Source organism: Ammodytes marinus, assembly GCF_949987685.1.
Source record: "Ammodytes marinus genome assembly, chromosome: 6".
Taxonomy (NCBI): domain Eukaryota; kingdom Metazoa; phylum Chordata; class Actinopteri; order Uranoscopiformes; family Ammodytidae; genus Ammodytes; species Ammodytes marinus.
The window spans coordinates 13,890,186-13,907,947 of NC_137235.1; the positions used below are offsets into that span (position 1 = coordinate 13,890,186).

Here is a 17,762-nt window from a genome sequence, read left to right on the forward strand (position 1 = left end):
ACACACACACACGCACAAGTATGCATGTTTGCAGGGCTGCGCACACAAACACTCACACACAAACACTCTCACACACACACAAACACTCACTCACTCACACACTCACACACACACACACACACACACACACACACACACACACACACACACACACACACACACACACACACACACAATCCCATATCTCAGTCTGATTTGTTCTGATACTGTGGGTCCAGTGGGTGGCTCTCAATCTACTGAGGGAGACACACAAACACCAATTTTACAGCCTTAAGACAACTTCCTGTCCTCCTCTGAGCAAACAAAGATGGAGCAAGAGGCGGTGGGGAAAGAGATTAATCGACAGACATTGGGAGAAAAATTGGAAGCAGGAAAATTGAGAAGGAAAAGGGAAGGTTGTGAGGGATGTCACAGTGCAACTTTACGAGAGGTCAGGAGGCTACATGATACATCATCCATACACTTACATGTGTATACACACACACACACACACACACACACACACACGCACACGCACACAAATAACACACAATCTGCCTCGAAGAAAAATGATCTGTCTCTGTGAGCTAAGTTTTGAGTTTGTTCTCTTTTTCCTTGCCTCCCTTTGCTATTTAGTCAGTGCAGCATGCAACGTCCTGAAGCACGATATGGGCCTTTTCACTATTTCCCTACACAGATTTCACATTGCTCCCCTCTCTTAATGTATTGAACAATGGCTGAAATACGTGTTTTTATCTCCAGGTTTTTTTGTAAATGGAATTTGACAGGACAATGTCACCTTAAGGTCCATTTGAGTTGCAGTACACTTCTGGAGTTTTTGACCATAGCTATCACATTATCTCCATCTGCTGACAATGAGGATGAAGATTATTTTTTACTGTGGACGAAAAAGTCCCTTAAAGAAAATGTTGAAGAGCCGTCAAAATCGAGCCAAATTCTGCTGAGAGAGATCATGAGATACGATTGAAAGCTCCAGAACAGCCATTAAATGGAACTTGATGTGAGATTGTCTTTTTTTTCATCTTCTGCCATTTCCAAAATCAGGAATGAAATGTGAAAGTTTAAAAGTCTAGCGTTTGAAAGTATGAAATGCTGCCCGGCAAAGGCAGACTTCAATATATTTTCCTTGGAGGATGGCAGCACTGGGGTGAAGTGAAGCCCGCTGACCAGTCCACATACGTTGCCTTGAGGTAGACGGCTGCAGTTGGAAGTGAATAGTACGCAGCTTAGTATACTGGCTACCTGTGAGACAGCCAGAGACTTAATTCTAATTCATAGAACTGAAATCCATGTCGGTGTTCTTTTCCCAGAGATAAATTCATTTTCCTCAGAGAAGAAATCAGATTTGCATGTGTCCTTGCTAAACCCCCGTCTCAATGGGATTTGTGTCCATGGGCAACATTGCCAAGAAGTTTATTTCAGCCATAACATATAGTCTGAAATTGTTAATATTTAAAAACAACTGCATCCCCTGTTGGGATCCATGCATAGTTTTGCTGGGGATTTGAATGTTCTACCTTTTCAACTTTCTTCCAAAAGTATGTTCTTCTTGTATCAAACAACATTTTTATTTATTTAATTTTCTCCAGGTTTGTCTTTGTTGCCACAAACACACATACACACACACACACACACATACACACACACACACACACACACACACACACACACACACACACACACACACACGTTTTTCTGTCTTTCTTTGTGACATATCACTTCGTAGGGATTTTAAATATGTGTTTTGTACAGCGGCTTATTGTTTCATTCAGCATTTCACTGATGCCTCTCAATACCTTTACTATTGAGAATGCATAATAACACATGGCCTTGTCAAACTGTCTTGCTCCTCACTGTATTGAAAAGGAAGTCAGATTAAGGGGCTGTCTTTCATTGACGCCATGTCAAGAAATAAAAGCAATTTTCGAGGACTGTTTAGCAAATTGACATAACTGTCTGTTCCAATTGTTTGCTCAAGATCCAAATATGACAGAACAAAATGGGCTGGTAATTTTGGTGTCGGATGTGATTGGCTCCTTTGTCAATACGGAAGCAGTTGTGCACACTGACAAAAGAGGCTGACTGACAAGTGCATGAAGGGGAGGAGGACAGGCAGAGGGAGGGGTGAAGACAACTTGCTTAGATGCAAGCGGTGACAAGTTTTTTGTATTCTATCGCTTTCTCCAAACAGTGACTGATGAATTATTTATTGGAGCATGAAAGTGCAAAGTTGTCCTCATTGCTATATACTCTTATTCAACGATACACACGCTGCACATATACAAATGCACACAGATTCATATACACAAAGAGAAAAGCTCACCGCTTTAGCTGCACTGGGAGGCCAATCAACAAATAGCATGCTGTGGTAAGACGAGGTCAAGGAATTCATATCCCACATACACACACACACAAACACATCTAAGCGTGCACACACACACGGGTTACACACCACACAATGCATCATTGATTTTCTGTTTAAGACCGCAAGAAAACAATCAGCACACAATTTACCATCCAGCAAAGCAGTTATCTGAATCAAGGGACAGCAAATACAAACTTTTCAAAGTAGGATAAAAGAACAGGGCAGCGAAGCAACATATCCAAACAGAGTATTTTTGTGACTGAAGTGATTCTGCGTGTGTATGCATTGCTTTGATTTATCGGCCCTCAGAACATATTATTCCTGGTTTTAATTTCAGTCAGATGCTGAATGAAGCAAATATGTCTTACTCTCGGAGGGCGAGGACACATAATGTGCTTTGAGTGTTAGGTTTTATTTACGACTTCTGCATAATAAATGGTTTTGTGTTAAGCAAAAGCACATGACATAACATAAAGGAATCCTTTAAAGTTACACTTCATTTCAATGTGTAACATGGCATCTGACTAGCCTGACTGGCAAACACACACACACAGACACACACACGCACACGCACACACACATACATTTGTGCTTTGTCTTCCATGCCAACATATTTTATAAAATGTGTTAATACTACTCCAATCTTTACAGGTGATTCAATAGAAAACACAAAATAACAAAAAAATAAATCAAAGCTAAATAATAGCAAAAACTAAATAGAAAAATTTTAATTTTCTTTATTATTTTGCCTGAAGAATATAATTGTAAAAATGAACGAGGCCCGTGGCATCTTGTATATATTTTTTTTCCGCATTTAGCTGAACAAAGAAAATAATGAATTTCCAGCGGGTAGCCATGAAGGAGCTAATCAATTTCCATGTTCAGTACGTGCAGCAAAATGTCAATTGATCAGAGAAAGGGCATTTATGGATGAGAACATTTTGCATGTGTGTTTGCTTGTAGCGATGTGGCTGATGCACCTCTGGGTCTGCGTTTTTATATCAGACATGTGATAAACAAAAGGTTGTCTTCTCCTCACCATGATGTTGTTGTGAATGAAGCCCTTGCGGTAGCGGGCTGGTTTGAGGTGGGGGTACTCTTCAGTGCTGGTCACCTGGATGTTCCACACACGTCTCCAAGCCTTGTACAGCTGCAGGTGAACCGGGTAGACACCTGAGTGGTGAGGGGCCACAGCATAACCCATGTCCACTGGGATATTGTGCTCCTGGAAAGGTGGAGGACAGGACACACATGAGCATACTACACAGGCACATATGTGTATACATAAAACACAGAAGTTATGTGCACATTAAAAGCACACTCAAAAGAAAATGGATGGCACTTAAAACTCACAGAGGCCCAACAATCTGACCTTGTAGCGCGGTATTGTTTGTGTTGTGTGTTGTGTTGTTGTTACGATGCCGGCCTTCGGTGTGGAAATTAAAAAATATATATATTTTCCCCCCGGAGCGCGGGTATGCGTGGAAGATGTGAGGGAGGATGGTTGCTGAGTGCATCTCGCAGACTGATGGTGTTGTCCTTCGCTCTGACACACACCTACACACACTGTCAAAGCTAAGCATCAGCAGTCAGGGGATGAGGGAGCGCAGGGAGGTGTGTGTGTGTGTGTGTGTGTGTGTGCCTGTGTGTTCAATAGAGGTCAGGGATCACACTTTATGAACATGTTCACCTTCAACCACATGAACCAGCCGCCCCACACTGTATGGTAAATGTGACATGACACTCCAGCACAGTCATACAGATCATGTAAGCCCACTCGCTCACACACAAACCAGGCAGGGCAGAGCAACAAAGGCACTCGGCTTCTTTGACTTAAGATTAAACAGGAGACATTAGACAGGGGCTCAGGTGCGCCCATCAAAATAAGTGCATCACTAGCCAACAGGGATATTACTCTTGTTTGTTTTGTTTTTTTTCCACCCTAGAAAATGAATACACAATGGTACATTTTGTAAAAGCATTTTAATTCTCATGCTGACAGAAGCACAACCATTTTCTCTCCTTGCTCACGACCCAACCTGGCCTCTTAAAAAAATATGTTCACATGAAACTAATTTGCATTAGCAAATGTGTTCTGCAGAAAGTCAAGATCTACCCCGATTATGTGTTTTCTATTGACATAAAAAGGATATTTTTATAGTGTACACATCTGCAAACATTCACTGTCATTCTCTTTCATGTGCGTTCCCTACAGTATTGGCTAGTGGAAACTACACACAGGAAAACAAACATGTTTTAAAGGACATGAGTCCAGGCAGCAATTATGTTTCCTACTGTATATATTGTATGCAACATAAGGAGTTCTTTTTTTATCTTTTTACTCTCAGCCTCCTTGTTACGTCTGTTAGAACAGTTCCAGTGCTTTGACCTGTGAACATCATGTCTATAATGCGCCGTGGCAGGGAAATACCAATTACTAACAGCAACAGACGTCCTTGAAGAAAATGTGAGGCAAGGGAAGTGGGCATGATTAAAAGGACACACGAGAAGAAAGCAACAACGGAATAGACAGCTGCAAGAAATGTGTGTGTGCGTTTGTGTGAGAGAGTGAGTGAGTGAGTGAGTGTGTGTGTGTGTGTGTGTGTGTGTGTGTGTGTGTGTGTGTGTGTGTGTGTGTGTGTGTGTGTGTGTGTGTGTGTGTGTGCACGCATCTCACCAGAGCAAACTCCTTGTTGAGGACCATCTGCTCCAGCAGTGAGGACTCGTTGTGGAAGAGGTGAGGCTGCATGTGGCTCCACATGTGGGGGAACCACCAGAACTCATCCACATACTTTAACAGTAAATCGTCTCCCTCATCCTCCTCAGCCGTGCCTGTGCGCACAGACAACACACACACACACACACACACACACACACACACACACACACACACACACACACACACACACACACACACAAGGACAAAAGGACAAGAAATAACATGTATAAATGAATCCTTCCCACAGATTGAGAGCACATTTAAAATGGTTGCTCTATAGAGCTTCTCTCTGGTATATGGGCAGAGAATAACACCAAGCAACTGTGTTGTTTTAAGGTCATGTTGCTAAGTTAGGTGGCAGTCTGATATGGTGATGAAGAATGGTTCCATAAAAAGAACAGCAGTATGGTAATATATTCTGTATCAGATTTCTCCTTATTTTAATTATGTTCAGGATCACCTCTATTTTCCTTTCCCGGTGTATGCAACACCTTTGTTCTGTTGCTGCAGATTTAGACACTTTAACTAGTAAATCAATAATACCTCTCCTTGGAACCACAACAGTGTATAATGCAGTATTACTGCTGCACAACAATGCCTGCATAAAAATATATCCGTAAGATATCTAGAGATAGTATGAGATAAAAAAAAAAAAAATTCTCTATGATGAATAGGATAACTTATAGCACACACACTGCAAGCCCGTAGGGGATTGATTACACAAGCTAAGAGACCGTATGCTTCAAATGCATCCTTTCTCTAGCAGATTGCATTTGGTTTGGTTTGTTTGTGTGCTGACTTTAAGTGTAATAGTTTTTATGTTGTTTATTTAATTAAAATTGTGTAACTGATAAAAAATATTGGATTCGCTGCAATGACCACACCAATAAAGTTATTGTTATGTATCTAATATCAAGTTATAAAGACATAATTCATAGATGCACAAGTTCGATGAAGCACATGTTTATATGTAAAACAGAAATCTACATTGTGAAAGAAAATAGTTAAAAATTCAAATTGAACTGTGAAACTGCATTGATTGTGATAGATGCCAAAAAATGTTAATATGAAAATTCCTGTTTAAAAAAAAGTATTTTATGTTGAGCCTGTGAAGGAGGTTTTTTTAAGGTTGGAGGTCACCTCAGGTGGAAGAATATTTCAGGAGACCTGGATGAATTATGAAGCAATATTTATTACAGACTTGGCCAAGGAGAACCGGCCTGCAACTCTTGTGACTTGCACTTCAATTCTGCCAGACTCATGCTTAGAGCTGTGTATTAACCTCGCGCTATCTCTAACACCTCCCCGGCTCGGGCTCGGGCTGACCTAAGTGTCTCCTAACAGGCTACAAGGCAACATATACATATAGCACTCATACAAAATGTCAGTCCACCCTAAATGATTACCAAAATAACCTTTTTTAATACTAATTTGTTAAATATAAATCCTATCCATTATTATTATATATTTATTTAAGTTACTGTTCAGGGTTAGCACTGAAATGTTAGGATGGAAAGGATATGAACAGCACAAACCTGTGTGGTAGAACTTCCCAGAGAAGCCAAGGTTGAAGGTAAAGTTGGAGATCTGAGAACGCAGCTGTTTCTGAGTGTCAAGTAGAGCCTACAGATAGATAGATAGATAGATAGATAGATAGATAGATAGATAGATAGATAGATAGATAGATAGATAGATAGATAGATAGATAGATAGATAGATAGATAGATAGATAGATAGATAGATAGATAGATAGATAGATAGATAGATAGATAGATAGATAGATAGATAGATAGATAGATAGATAGATAGATAGATAGATAGATAGATAGATAGATAGATAGATAGATAGATAGATAGATATTAGAGACATAATCACATTCAACCCCTATCTATTTTTTTTTCAACATGTACAATGGCTGGTTCCTGTTCTTAAAGTTATACCTCAGTCACCGGTTTTCAATACTTGAATCAGGATTTTCTCCACTTATTTAATGACTTCATTAGTTCACATGGCCTTTAAACAAAGAACACCGTAATGAGTGTTAACTAAAGAGAGTCACACTCATGCACACACAGTCACAAATACACACACACCCACACACTCACAACGACAGTAATGCGAGTTAATGAAGGTCAGTGCATTAGTAGCCTCTGGAGAGTGGACTAATAACCCCCCCCCCCCACACACACACACACTCCTCCCTTCTCCTCATTCTCTCTATATATCCTTATCATTACCAAGTAAACCCACCACCACCACAACACACACCTCTCTCTCCCTCTCTCTGTTTCTATCGCTCTACTTGGCTGCTGCATCCTTTCTTTCCGATTCCCCCTCCACTCGCCTCTCTGCCCCCCTTCCCAATTGGTCTGCCACCCACCCACCCACCCCCGTCTCTGAGCCTCCATCTCTCCCCTCGCTTGCTCCGTGGAAATGTCACATTCTCAGGAGACGGGGCTGTTCTAATTTGAAAGGAAGGCTGGAGCAGGATGGAGGAAAGACCGCTCGCTCTCTCTCCCTCTCCATAACACTCTCTCCCCCTTGCTCTTTTCTCTTGCGTCCCTCCACCCCACCCCATCTTCTTGCCGTCGTTGCACTTCCTCGCTGTTGGCTCCCACACAAATCATTTGTTTATCTACAAAACTCTCATAATTCTCTGTATATTTTAGTCTGCTGGGTCCTCCAGTTAGGCTACGCGCCACATCTCTATTACCAATCTTTGTCGTGCTGCTTTTAATCGATCCCCAGGAACCTTGCCTGATTTATGAGACCTGAGCAGCTGATGTCAGAGCAGGGACTCGGTTCCAGGCAGTCTCTCTCTCTCTCGCTGTCTCTCTCTGTCTCTCTCTCCTCCTGTGTATGTGTGTCCCAGGCTAACAAATATACAGACACATGCACAGAGTGTCTTCATTAGCTGTAATCTAATGGTGTTGAAGATGGCTGCATGCTGACAGATGTGCACGGCTCCATAATCTGATCCCCTGTCTCCTCTGGTATGACATGCTCTACATCTTACACGCACCCGTTTCCCTATCCACACACAGGCAAAAACCAGTTGATGCAAAGACTAAGGAATTAAATTAAGTTTGTAGCTGAGTGCTTTGCATTGTAACTCAATATACACTCCCCGGTGCACTTGGTCGAAATGCATTATTAACTAGTGTGTTTGTTTCCGTGAGAGCCGGTGTAGGTGTGTGTCCAGGTGTGCTGTATATTAACTTACAAAGCTCATTTGTATTCTGCTACCCAACATCCACAGCAGAGAACAGATGAGGACATCGTTGTGATGTGCCAGTGACTCAAAAACATCAATGACCATAGGGGTGCTTTTGCATGTTTTAGCCCCTTGTTCTATCACAGCGACCATGTGGTCACCTTTCTCTCTTTCTTGAGAAAGTTAAGTTTTGCATTTTTCAGTGATGCTGTTGTGAACACATTCTATGGAGGGCTCTGCCGTCCGACAACTGACAGTTGACAAATGTAGACCATAAACAAAAGTAACGTGAACTGGCCTTTTCTTACATTAAGAAGTTGTTGTTCCCGAGCACACACTAACAAGTACAGTTTTTTTTAAAACACTCCCGGTCTGCGACTGCGGCACTGATTAGAAAACGTTCACTAACAAATTGCTTGCTGTGATGAATCAGCTTTCGCAAGCAAAGTCTCAAGTCTCCGCAAAGTGGTTTTCAAACCATTCAAAAGATGTATTATGTAATAGGCTACATTTAATAGATAGACTTTACAGTTTGCTGCTTCCACTTCAGTGTGAGGGACACGGACTTTGTAAAACTAGAGGGGCAATGAAGAGGAAAATACTGACAAGAAACCAATTGAACAATTCTAAAGTAATATGTTTATGTCTCAACACTTTACTTCATTTGACCATTTCAAGCCCTATCTAGCTTTTGTATAATGTAAATCAAAAATGTGTTAATGAATAGTTTCTTTATGTAAATCATATAATTTAGAGTTTTTTGTCCATTGGTTCTGTATCATAACTCATACAGGAAAATACTTTCGGCATTACTCACAACATCGAGTTGATGAATTTTTTGTATACTATAAAACCCTTACTGTACTAAAATAATATATTTAATACTTTATCATCCAACAGAGCTAATTGGTACAATGTGTTGTCTAACCATTTGAAAATAGCAAAAGTGTGAATACCTGATCAGAGCGGCCACACTCAATGGTTGAGTGAAAAAGGAAAATATGATATCTAAATATTGAACACAGTTTGAGACAGTCTCTCTTGGAAGAGCAATCATAGCATAGCATGCTGTTGTTCACATGAAAAGTTACAGATATAGCTTAATAATCAAAAAAAGAGAGCTATCTTGATAACTACAAAAATATATATTTATTGTCTGACTATAACTGGCTAATCACAGCAGTAGGTGTGATGGCCAGATTGTCGGTACTGGGAAACGTTACAGAAAAGGGGAAAACCCCGCAATCCAAAGTCTGACAGCTGCGGGGGAGGGGAGGGGGTTTTAGAAGCTATTCAACCATCCATAAGCACTTATGAAGAAGTATACTGGCAGCTTCAGGGCCTTTGTGACTTGCATTATTTGGCAACTCAGTGTATGTACTATTCAGAGGTTCTCTCACAACAGGGAGCTGTTTTTTTGCCACTTGTGTGTTACAGACAAGTAAGAAAACCTGTGCTTTATTAGCAAGATACTCAAAACCTCAGTGAACCAAAAACAAGGTGTTGGGCGATACGTGGCAGTACTCAAGAACATTATGAATAGACAACCATGGAATACTACTACTATAGATAATCAACTAGTTAGTAACAATAGCAGTGAGAAAGAGTACTTGGACAGAAACAAAGGTATCAAAACCTAACTCTGGCTCTGAGGGTCAGTGAAGTCCCCTCCAGCTGTTTTAGAGTAACGTCAGGAGAATGGAGAGCTTTCAGCGATGTGGAGCCAACCGGTCCACTCGATACAAAGCTTGGAGCTGGAGATGGTTTTAAAGTGGGCCATAAGAGATACTTGAGCAAAAAGAAGGGGGGATTTGGATTAGCAGGAGGAGGGACTGTGGAGCATGTGAGAGATCTTGACAATCCTGGCGATGAAGGTAAACACACATGCTGTGATTAGCGGTTAGCGATAGCACTCATTTCGCTGCCCAATCCCACAGCTGCCTACCACTGCTAGTGTCAGAAGCGATGCCAGTTTGTTTCTGTGACTGTGAGAGCAACAGCGGGTGTGCTTTTGTGTGCTCTCATATGTGTAAGTCTGTGTGTGAGTGTGTGTAGGTGTGTGTGTGTGTGTGTGTGTGTGTGTGTGTGTGTGTGTGTGTGTGTGTGTGTGTGTGTGTGTGTGTGTGTGTGTGTGTGTGTGTGTGTGTAAGCACTGGAAGAGTTGCCAAGTAGATGTTGGGGTTGAAACAGATGAGAGACAGGCATCTGGACAGCTGGCATTCGCTGCCTTTCACAAAGCCTTTACACCAACCTCCTCCTATCCACCATATCCCCATTCTGTCATTCTCACCTATGTACTGCTTCATTTCTTTATGCAACCTGAAGCCTGGCTAGGAGATCTAAAATAGCAAAGGCAATTTTAAAATAGCTATGCCAGTGAAATCTCACGTGCAAACAGATTTGAAGGCATGCCGAGAGGAACACGGAAATATGTTATACGTGGTTTCATTCTTGTGCAAAAGCAAGGCAAAGTTCTTGATTGATCTAGAGTTGTACATGAGGCAATATGTTTGTGTCTATGTATGTGCACATTCACATTGAACATGAACACTAGACCAGCATATTTAACTGGGTCAGGCATCTCTATTTGATGAGCAAAAAGAGCACAACCAGTTAACACCAGTCCCACTTTTTGCTTACTCTTCCCCTTATCTGTCTCAATGTTTTGTATATCTTGGCGCATTTTACAAAATCATCTATTCTCTCGCATTTATGGATCCAAGGTACTTGTGATTGCTTTGGCATCGCTACACTTACACTAAATTCTACTTGGCAGCCCTTCAAGGATTTCCAGTTTCAGTGATTGCTGTGACTGCAAAACCTGCCTCATTTTGCAAAAGAAATGCATGGCACATAGCCACGCTCTCAGAGAGAGTTTGGATTTTTTTTTTAAAGAAGCAATGACATAAAATAAAAATTGCTAATGAAATAAAAAACGTAGTTTTCTTGTTGAAGTTAATGATGATAATGACACTGCAGTGACCATTTTGTTGTTCTGTATATTAGAAAAAAACATACACATAAAAATCAACAGTACATAACATTAAACAACCTTTTTTTCTCTTTATAAAAGCTTAACTGTAAAACTTCTCTCTCCCTGCAGTGCTGACCGTGATCATTTGACGTGTCCAGATCAGGGGGCAAATTAGAGCAGATGTTCGGGAAGCATGATGCTGGAAGCAATTTCCTGTTCCACTATGAAGTCTTATATGTCATCTCCTTTTCTCCCTTTCCCACCTGCAACTATGCCATTTGAAGAAAAAAAACATTAAGATTTTAACACCCAAGTTTATTTTGCAAGAGTGCCAGCCCTTGCAATGAACAATGTTGACTAAAAAAAGAGGAGAAAAAAATTAATCTGTGTGCCTCTTATAACAAAAGACCAAAAGCAGTCTCCTTTTCTTTTTCTTTCCTCATCTTTCTCTGCTGGTTTTCAAATCTTTTCATCCCTGTTTATGTCTTTTCTTCTCTTCTTATGCAATAGAATTTGGCAAGGTAATAAACAAATATGGAAAGGCTCAGCTCCATCGATTTAAGTGGAGAAGTGCATCATACTTAATTAGGTCTAAAGATTAACTCTAAGTGGGACTGCACAATACATCCCAGACGGCTAAGCTAAAAATCTTGAATGAAGTCTGAACAATGCCCATTCTGTGCAATTCCCTTTTCCTTTCTTTCAATGTCAGCTCATTGCTAGGCTTAAGTGATCATGATGCCTCAGAAAAACACTTTAGTTAAGACATTTTCTCATTCTTACAAACGCCATACACATAGACCTCAGCAATACATTTCAGTGCAATGCAGTACTATGCAGAAACACCTCTTTCCAGCTGGATAAGCTGTTAAAACAGCCTTCTTCTTATTCAGTCATGAACATGAAATAGCACTTTAAGGCTTATTAGGCCACATGAAAGCAGTAAATATTTGACATGCCAAACTTGGCAAATTAATTCAATTGCAAAAAAAAAACTGCCCCAGTTTGTCTTTTGTAACATTTGTTGTAATGGTATTTGGACAAATTTCTTTTTTTACAGGAGAACAAGTTCCCGACTGCCACAACGTAAAATGAGAAAAATGCAGGGGGTTTCTTCTGACATGATGACAGGCCATAACTGGACAATCGAACCAGCGGCCATACAATTTGCACAGCTACGCAGATAGTTTCTGAGATGACAAATGGTAAATGGACTCCACTTATATAGCACTTTCCCCTGTTTTTTCACTGTCATTGTGATCAATAACCCGGGTTAGGAGATAGGGGTGAGAGGAAACAGTGCGGTGGGGTCTGAATGAATGTGAGAACCGAAAGACAGCCCCCTACAACAACCACTCTGAGGCAGAAAAGAGGAGCAAACCTACACGCACAAATAAAAAAAGAAAAGAGAAAAAAGACCTGGCACTCGCCGTATCATTGATGGGAGTTTTTGACTGGCATCATCCCTCATTTTGAGAAATACCATCGGTGGGGTGCCTCCCTGTGAATCATAATAATAGAGGAAATACAGCTGTGTGCGTGTGTGCGTGTGTGCGTGTGCGCGTGTGCGTGTGTGCGTGTGTGTGTGTGTGTGTGAAGGCGGGAGGGGGTGTAGGTATTGTTTGTCACCAGATGAACTCGTGGGGTGAGACTAATGAAGAGTGCACAGAGGAGGAGGGAGGCTTTTTAATTGGCCTCTGTCTGTGTGTGTGTCTCTCTCTCTCTCTCTCTCTCTCAATTTCCCTCCTCTCACTTCTTCTCCTGGGGGGAGAGCAGGAGATTGAATGTTGGCTTTTTGAGGCAAGACAGGATTTCTAACATTGGAACTGCAAACTGCCTTGTCCTGCTAATTGGTCCAATAACACATCCTGCTGTATACTTTGATGCGGCGTAACACATAAGCCCTTGTTTGAAGCGCCATGATTAACATTTTGTGTCATTCATCATCATCCTCCATTGCCATATGTTGGTGCTGGGGTGTCACTGTTTGCTTGTAACTGATGTTTTCTTAAAAAAAATCATTTTGCTGCAGTGCCACAATAGAATACAATATTGAAGGAATCAGCAAATATGTTCCCATGCTCAGATGTATATTCTGGTCAGTAACATCATCATGGCCATCAGTCAGTCCATAATCAAATCTAAGACAGTGTATGCCTTTTATATTCCATGAAGTTTTCATAATACACAGCCACAGGGAATGTACAGTATATTTGACACAGTGTCATCGAATGAGTCATCCTTCATCAACAGCTTTGCACAATGCTGGAAGGGGAAGGCTTCCACTGCTAGGCCAAACCAGAAAAATCACCGGCAGGATTTACATACAAATTGTTTCCTACACCACAACACTGTATAACATATACATATATTTCAAGCAAATAAGATAAAATCAGCTATTAAAAAAAATATTAACATTTGTCGCCTGTACAATAAGCCTCTAACTGGATTCAAACCCTACCGGCTCCTCCACCTCCCCTGCTCCTCCCCTGCTTCCCGGTTTCCCCTCAGCACTTTGTGTCTCTAAAATTCCAAAGTTAGCTGCTAGCTCTTCCCCCTTGGCACCGTGCTCCACCTTCCTCTCTCTCCTACTCCCCCTTTCCTTCTCTTTTCCTTCACTCTTCCACTCTGCGATTGCCAACTATCTCTCCCTGTCTCTCCATCTCTCCTGCACTCCAGCCTCCATCCCTGTCTTCCTGTCCTGTTCTGTTATGGCACTGGTTCATCCTCATGTATATTTATGCTACAAAGCTGAAGAGTCAGGCTGACTTAAAATGAAAAGCTCAAACTATAGAGCGCTTGTGTGCTCATGTTGCGAATGTGTAAGTGCTAGAGTACGTGTGTTTGTGCGTGTGTGTTTGTGTGTGTGTGTGTTTGTGTGTGTGTGTGTGTGTGTGTGTGTGTGTGTGTGTGTGTGTGTGTGTGTGTGTGTGTGTGTGTCTGTGTCTGTGTCTGTGTCTGTGCGTGTGCGTGTGCGTGTGTGTGTGTGTGTCCGTGCGGATATGCACTCTTTCATCCTTTTTGGATATAAGCATTTTTTTTATATTCAACGGTGGAATTCCTCTCCACTTCACCACCCACTGCCCTCCTGTTTTCTCAGCCTCCCCCATTCCTCTCATCTCCTCCCTAGGTTTCAGCCACAGACAGGTGGCTCGCTATTTATTTATTTATTTGAGTGCCTGGCAGGACAGGTTTCAGCCATTGACGGAAAGTGACATTCTAATCTAAAGTAGCTATTGAGAAACCACCCACGCACAACCAAACACACATATATAGTATACACACACACACACACACACACACACACACACACACACACACACACACACACACACACACACACAGACAAACACACGCGCTTCCTGTGTATCCCGTGGCTGCACTGAGACGGGCAGACGCTTCTAGGGTTAAGTTCATGCACATCAGTGCAGAGCAGCATAAATCTCACCTGTCATAAAGTCCCTCCCCCATACGCACACACATGTACACACACACACACACACACACACACACACACACACACACACACACACACACACACATTAAAAACCCTCCAAACACAATTTGTTTCTCTTGAATGGCCCTCAGTGAGGAAGGATGCAGTGGGAGAATGTGACCACAGATTTCAAAACAAAATTCCTCGCGCAGAAGTGTTTTTTTTTACACTACACCAACTCTACTTTTCCCCCCTCATTTCAAATATTAAAGTTAGGTTTCTATTATGCATGCGAGTGTTTGAAAAAAACTGTTTAGTGTCTGTGTCTGAAGTTGCTGTCTTAGTCTATGTGTGCGTGTGTGTGTGTGTGTGTGTGTGTGTGCTCGCGTGCGTGTGTTTGCTCATGCAAGCGTGTGTGTTGAAACAATAGCTGTCTTGAGAGGCGGTCTGCACGGCTGACTCTCCTTTAGTTTCCCTTTGAGGAGGAACGTGGGAAAAGAGGAATAAGTGCCATTCATCTTTTCACTCGCTACCTCATTTTCTCACCTCTCTCCTCTCTCTTTCACTACGACTCTTTGTTCTCTTAAACGGCCTCTTTACTTCTGGCTAAACCCCCTTTTGGAATAAATACCCTCTCGCTGTACCCCAACACACACAGCACACATAAAGGACACACACACACAAACATCAATACACGCTCAGAACACGAGCTCTCCCAAATACTCCCTCAGTGCACCCTCCGCCCGAGCTAAAATCCTCAGAAATAAACTCCAGGTAAAATCTTTTGCTGCGGTCTCTGCAGAATTATCCTGCAATAGGTAAATAGTGTGTATTCCCACTACTACTGCATTGCCATCAATTACTAGATTTAGAAGTTGACAGACTGAATAAAAAATCTAATCCAACACCACTGACCCGACAGGAATTTGTCCTCTCTATCCCACTCTGTCCTTCTCTAATGCAGTTCATCACACCCCCATCGCCCTCAACATACCTTCACATCCTTGGTGTTCATGCGTGTCCTTTCCTTGCCCACAAAAATGTCATCTATATCCACCAGTATGTGCCGGTCCAGGCCCAACGTAACCTTGCGATCTGTAAGGTAGGAGATGGCGTCCACCAGGATGAGTCTGTGGAGCCAGTAGCCCAGTCCTTGGCCAAACAGTACCCTCCTCACCCCGTCATAGAGGCCCATGTCCTGGATCACAGTGGCTTGGAGGCCTGAGCTAAAGCCAGGCCCTGGGTTATCACCACTACCCGCCCCTGCTGCTCCCTCCTTGGGCCCCCGCGCGTGCAGCACTGCCTGGTAGGTGGAGTGGTTGGAAGAGAAGGAGGTCCAGTCCTCTCCAGGCAAAGCCCCTCTGTCCGTGCCGGCCTTGGTCAGCTGGAGGAGGGGTGAGCTGGACACCACACAGCAGTCCCACAGTGCCTGGTTGGTCCTGAGCACCAGCGGGTGGCCTCGCAGCTTGAGCAGAGGCGGGGAGTTCTCAGTGGAGCGGTAGAAACCTATGATGCCCACTCTGAACTCGGTGCAGTACTGATGCAACAGCTGTCTGTTCCACGTGTCGGCGTGTGCGTACTTTAACAGGTTCTCGTAAATGATAAGCGAATAACGACCACGGCCTTTCTCCGTCAGTGGCGGCAGGTCGCCTTTCCCCGAGGCGATCTCCATACGAAACTGGAAGTGTGCCGACTCCAGTATGGCCACAATGTCCTGACCCAGCTGGGAGTACTGGGACTCCACCATCACCAGCACTACAGGCTCAGTGTGGACATGTGTGTGAGGGGGGTTAGGAGGGTATGGGTAGGGCAGCCGGTGGTACGGGGACATGGAGAGAGGCTGGGAGCAGGCCGGCTCGGGGGATTGGCCGATCTGCATGGAAGGGGACGAGTTTGTAAACAGGAAGTAAGCGGAGAGGAGGAGAGAGAGGAGACAGCCGGAGGCCAGCAGGAGCAGGAGCCTGCGCAAGTGGCGACGGAATCGCACGGCAACCGTCATTGTTGTCTATTTGTTGTCGTTGTGCGTATAGGTGCAGGAGATGTCTTATATTGTGGCTTGGCGGAGCCTGGAGAGCGTGTGCAACCCGGGTTTTGGGGAGAGGGGGGGTGTTCAAGGAGCCCACCTGATTGTCTTTGTGCGCAAGAACCAAGCAAAGCCACTCAGGGGCGTGTCATGTCACCATGGCAGGTGGTGAAGAGACCTGTGCTGGATGTAGGGGAACAAAGGTCTTCATGGAGGGGGAACCGCAGTCAAGGTGTTCTCCTGCCAGTCCTCGCGAAGGGAATCACACACAGACGGAGCATGCGGTGATTAATGTCTGCAGAGAAAAAAGGGGGACAAGGAGAAAAGAAGTAAGAGTGAATTTGTTGGGCAAGGTTGAATAGTATGCATTAGTTCTCTGTGAGCACGCTGGCGGGTGTGTGTGTACCTTGGGTTGTGCCGCCCCGGGGAATGTGAGGGCACAGCTGGTAACTACAGAGCTGATTGAAAACAACTTGCATCCTTCGGGCTTATCCAACCTCTGGCACACACACACACACACACACACACACACACACACACACACACACACACACACACACACACACACACACAGCAACACAGCAACACACCACAGTTAAAAGCACAAACACACAAACAGAAAAAGTTGATCCTCGCAAATAAACAACAGCTGGTTGTGTGTTAATATGGCGATGTGGGGAGGTGGATTGGAGCTCGACTAATCAGTCCCACAATGCTCTACGGAGAATTCCTCTAATTGTGCCAAACTCGGTGCACTTCTGTCCTATTTCCGAACCTAATCATCTGAAAATACCGCAAAATTAGAGTTGGAATCCTTTGTGCCAGGAGCACTAATCTGGGAGGGAGCCCATGACAGTACAGAGGGAAATGGGAAAGCAAGAGAAAAGTGCAAGAATGAGAAGAGAGACAGAGGAAAAAGAGGAGAGAGAGGGGGAACAGAATGCAATGAATTATAGAAAGAGACAAAAAAGAGCAGGATTAGCATCTTAATGTATGTGCCGGGAGCCAGGGAGAAGAAAAGATCACATAG

At 43.1% G+C, this 17,762-nt stretch overlaps 1 protein-coding gene across 1 annotated transcript in view; it reads right to left on the reverse strand.

The window, feature by feature from the left end:
- ndst3 (N-deacetylase/N-sulfotransferase (heparan glucosaminyl) 3) overlaps positions 1-16,708 on the reverse strand; it is a gene marked incomplete at its 5' end in the record, with an annotated part of 39,776 nt that extends 23,068 nt beyond the window's left edge. Inside the window, 4 exons of the mRNA XM_080029184.1 lie at positions 3,405-3,590; positions 5,043-5,197; positions 6,620-6,707; positions 15,704-16,708. Coding sequence (XP_079885310.1) covers positions 3,405-3,590; positions 5,043-5,197; positions 6,620-6,707; positions 15,704-16,708 — 1,434 coding nt within the window. The remainder of the gene's footprint in view (positions 1-3,404; positions 3,591-5,042; positions 5,198-6,619; positions 6,708-15,703) is intronic.
- Between the last annotated feature and the right edge of the window lie 1,054 nt (positions 16,709-17,762).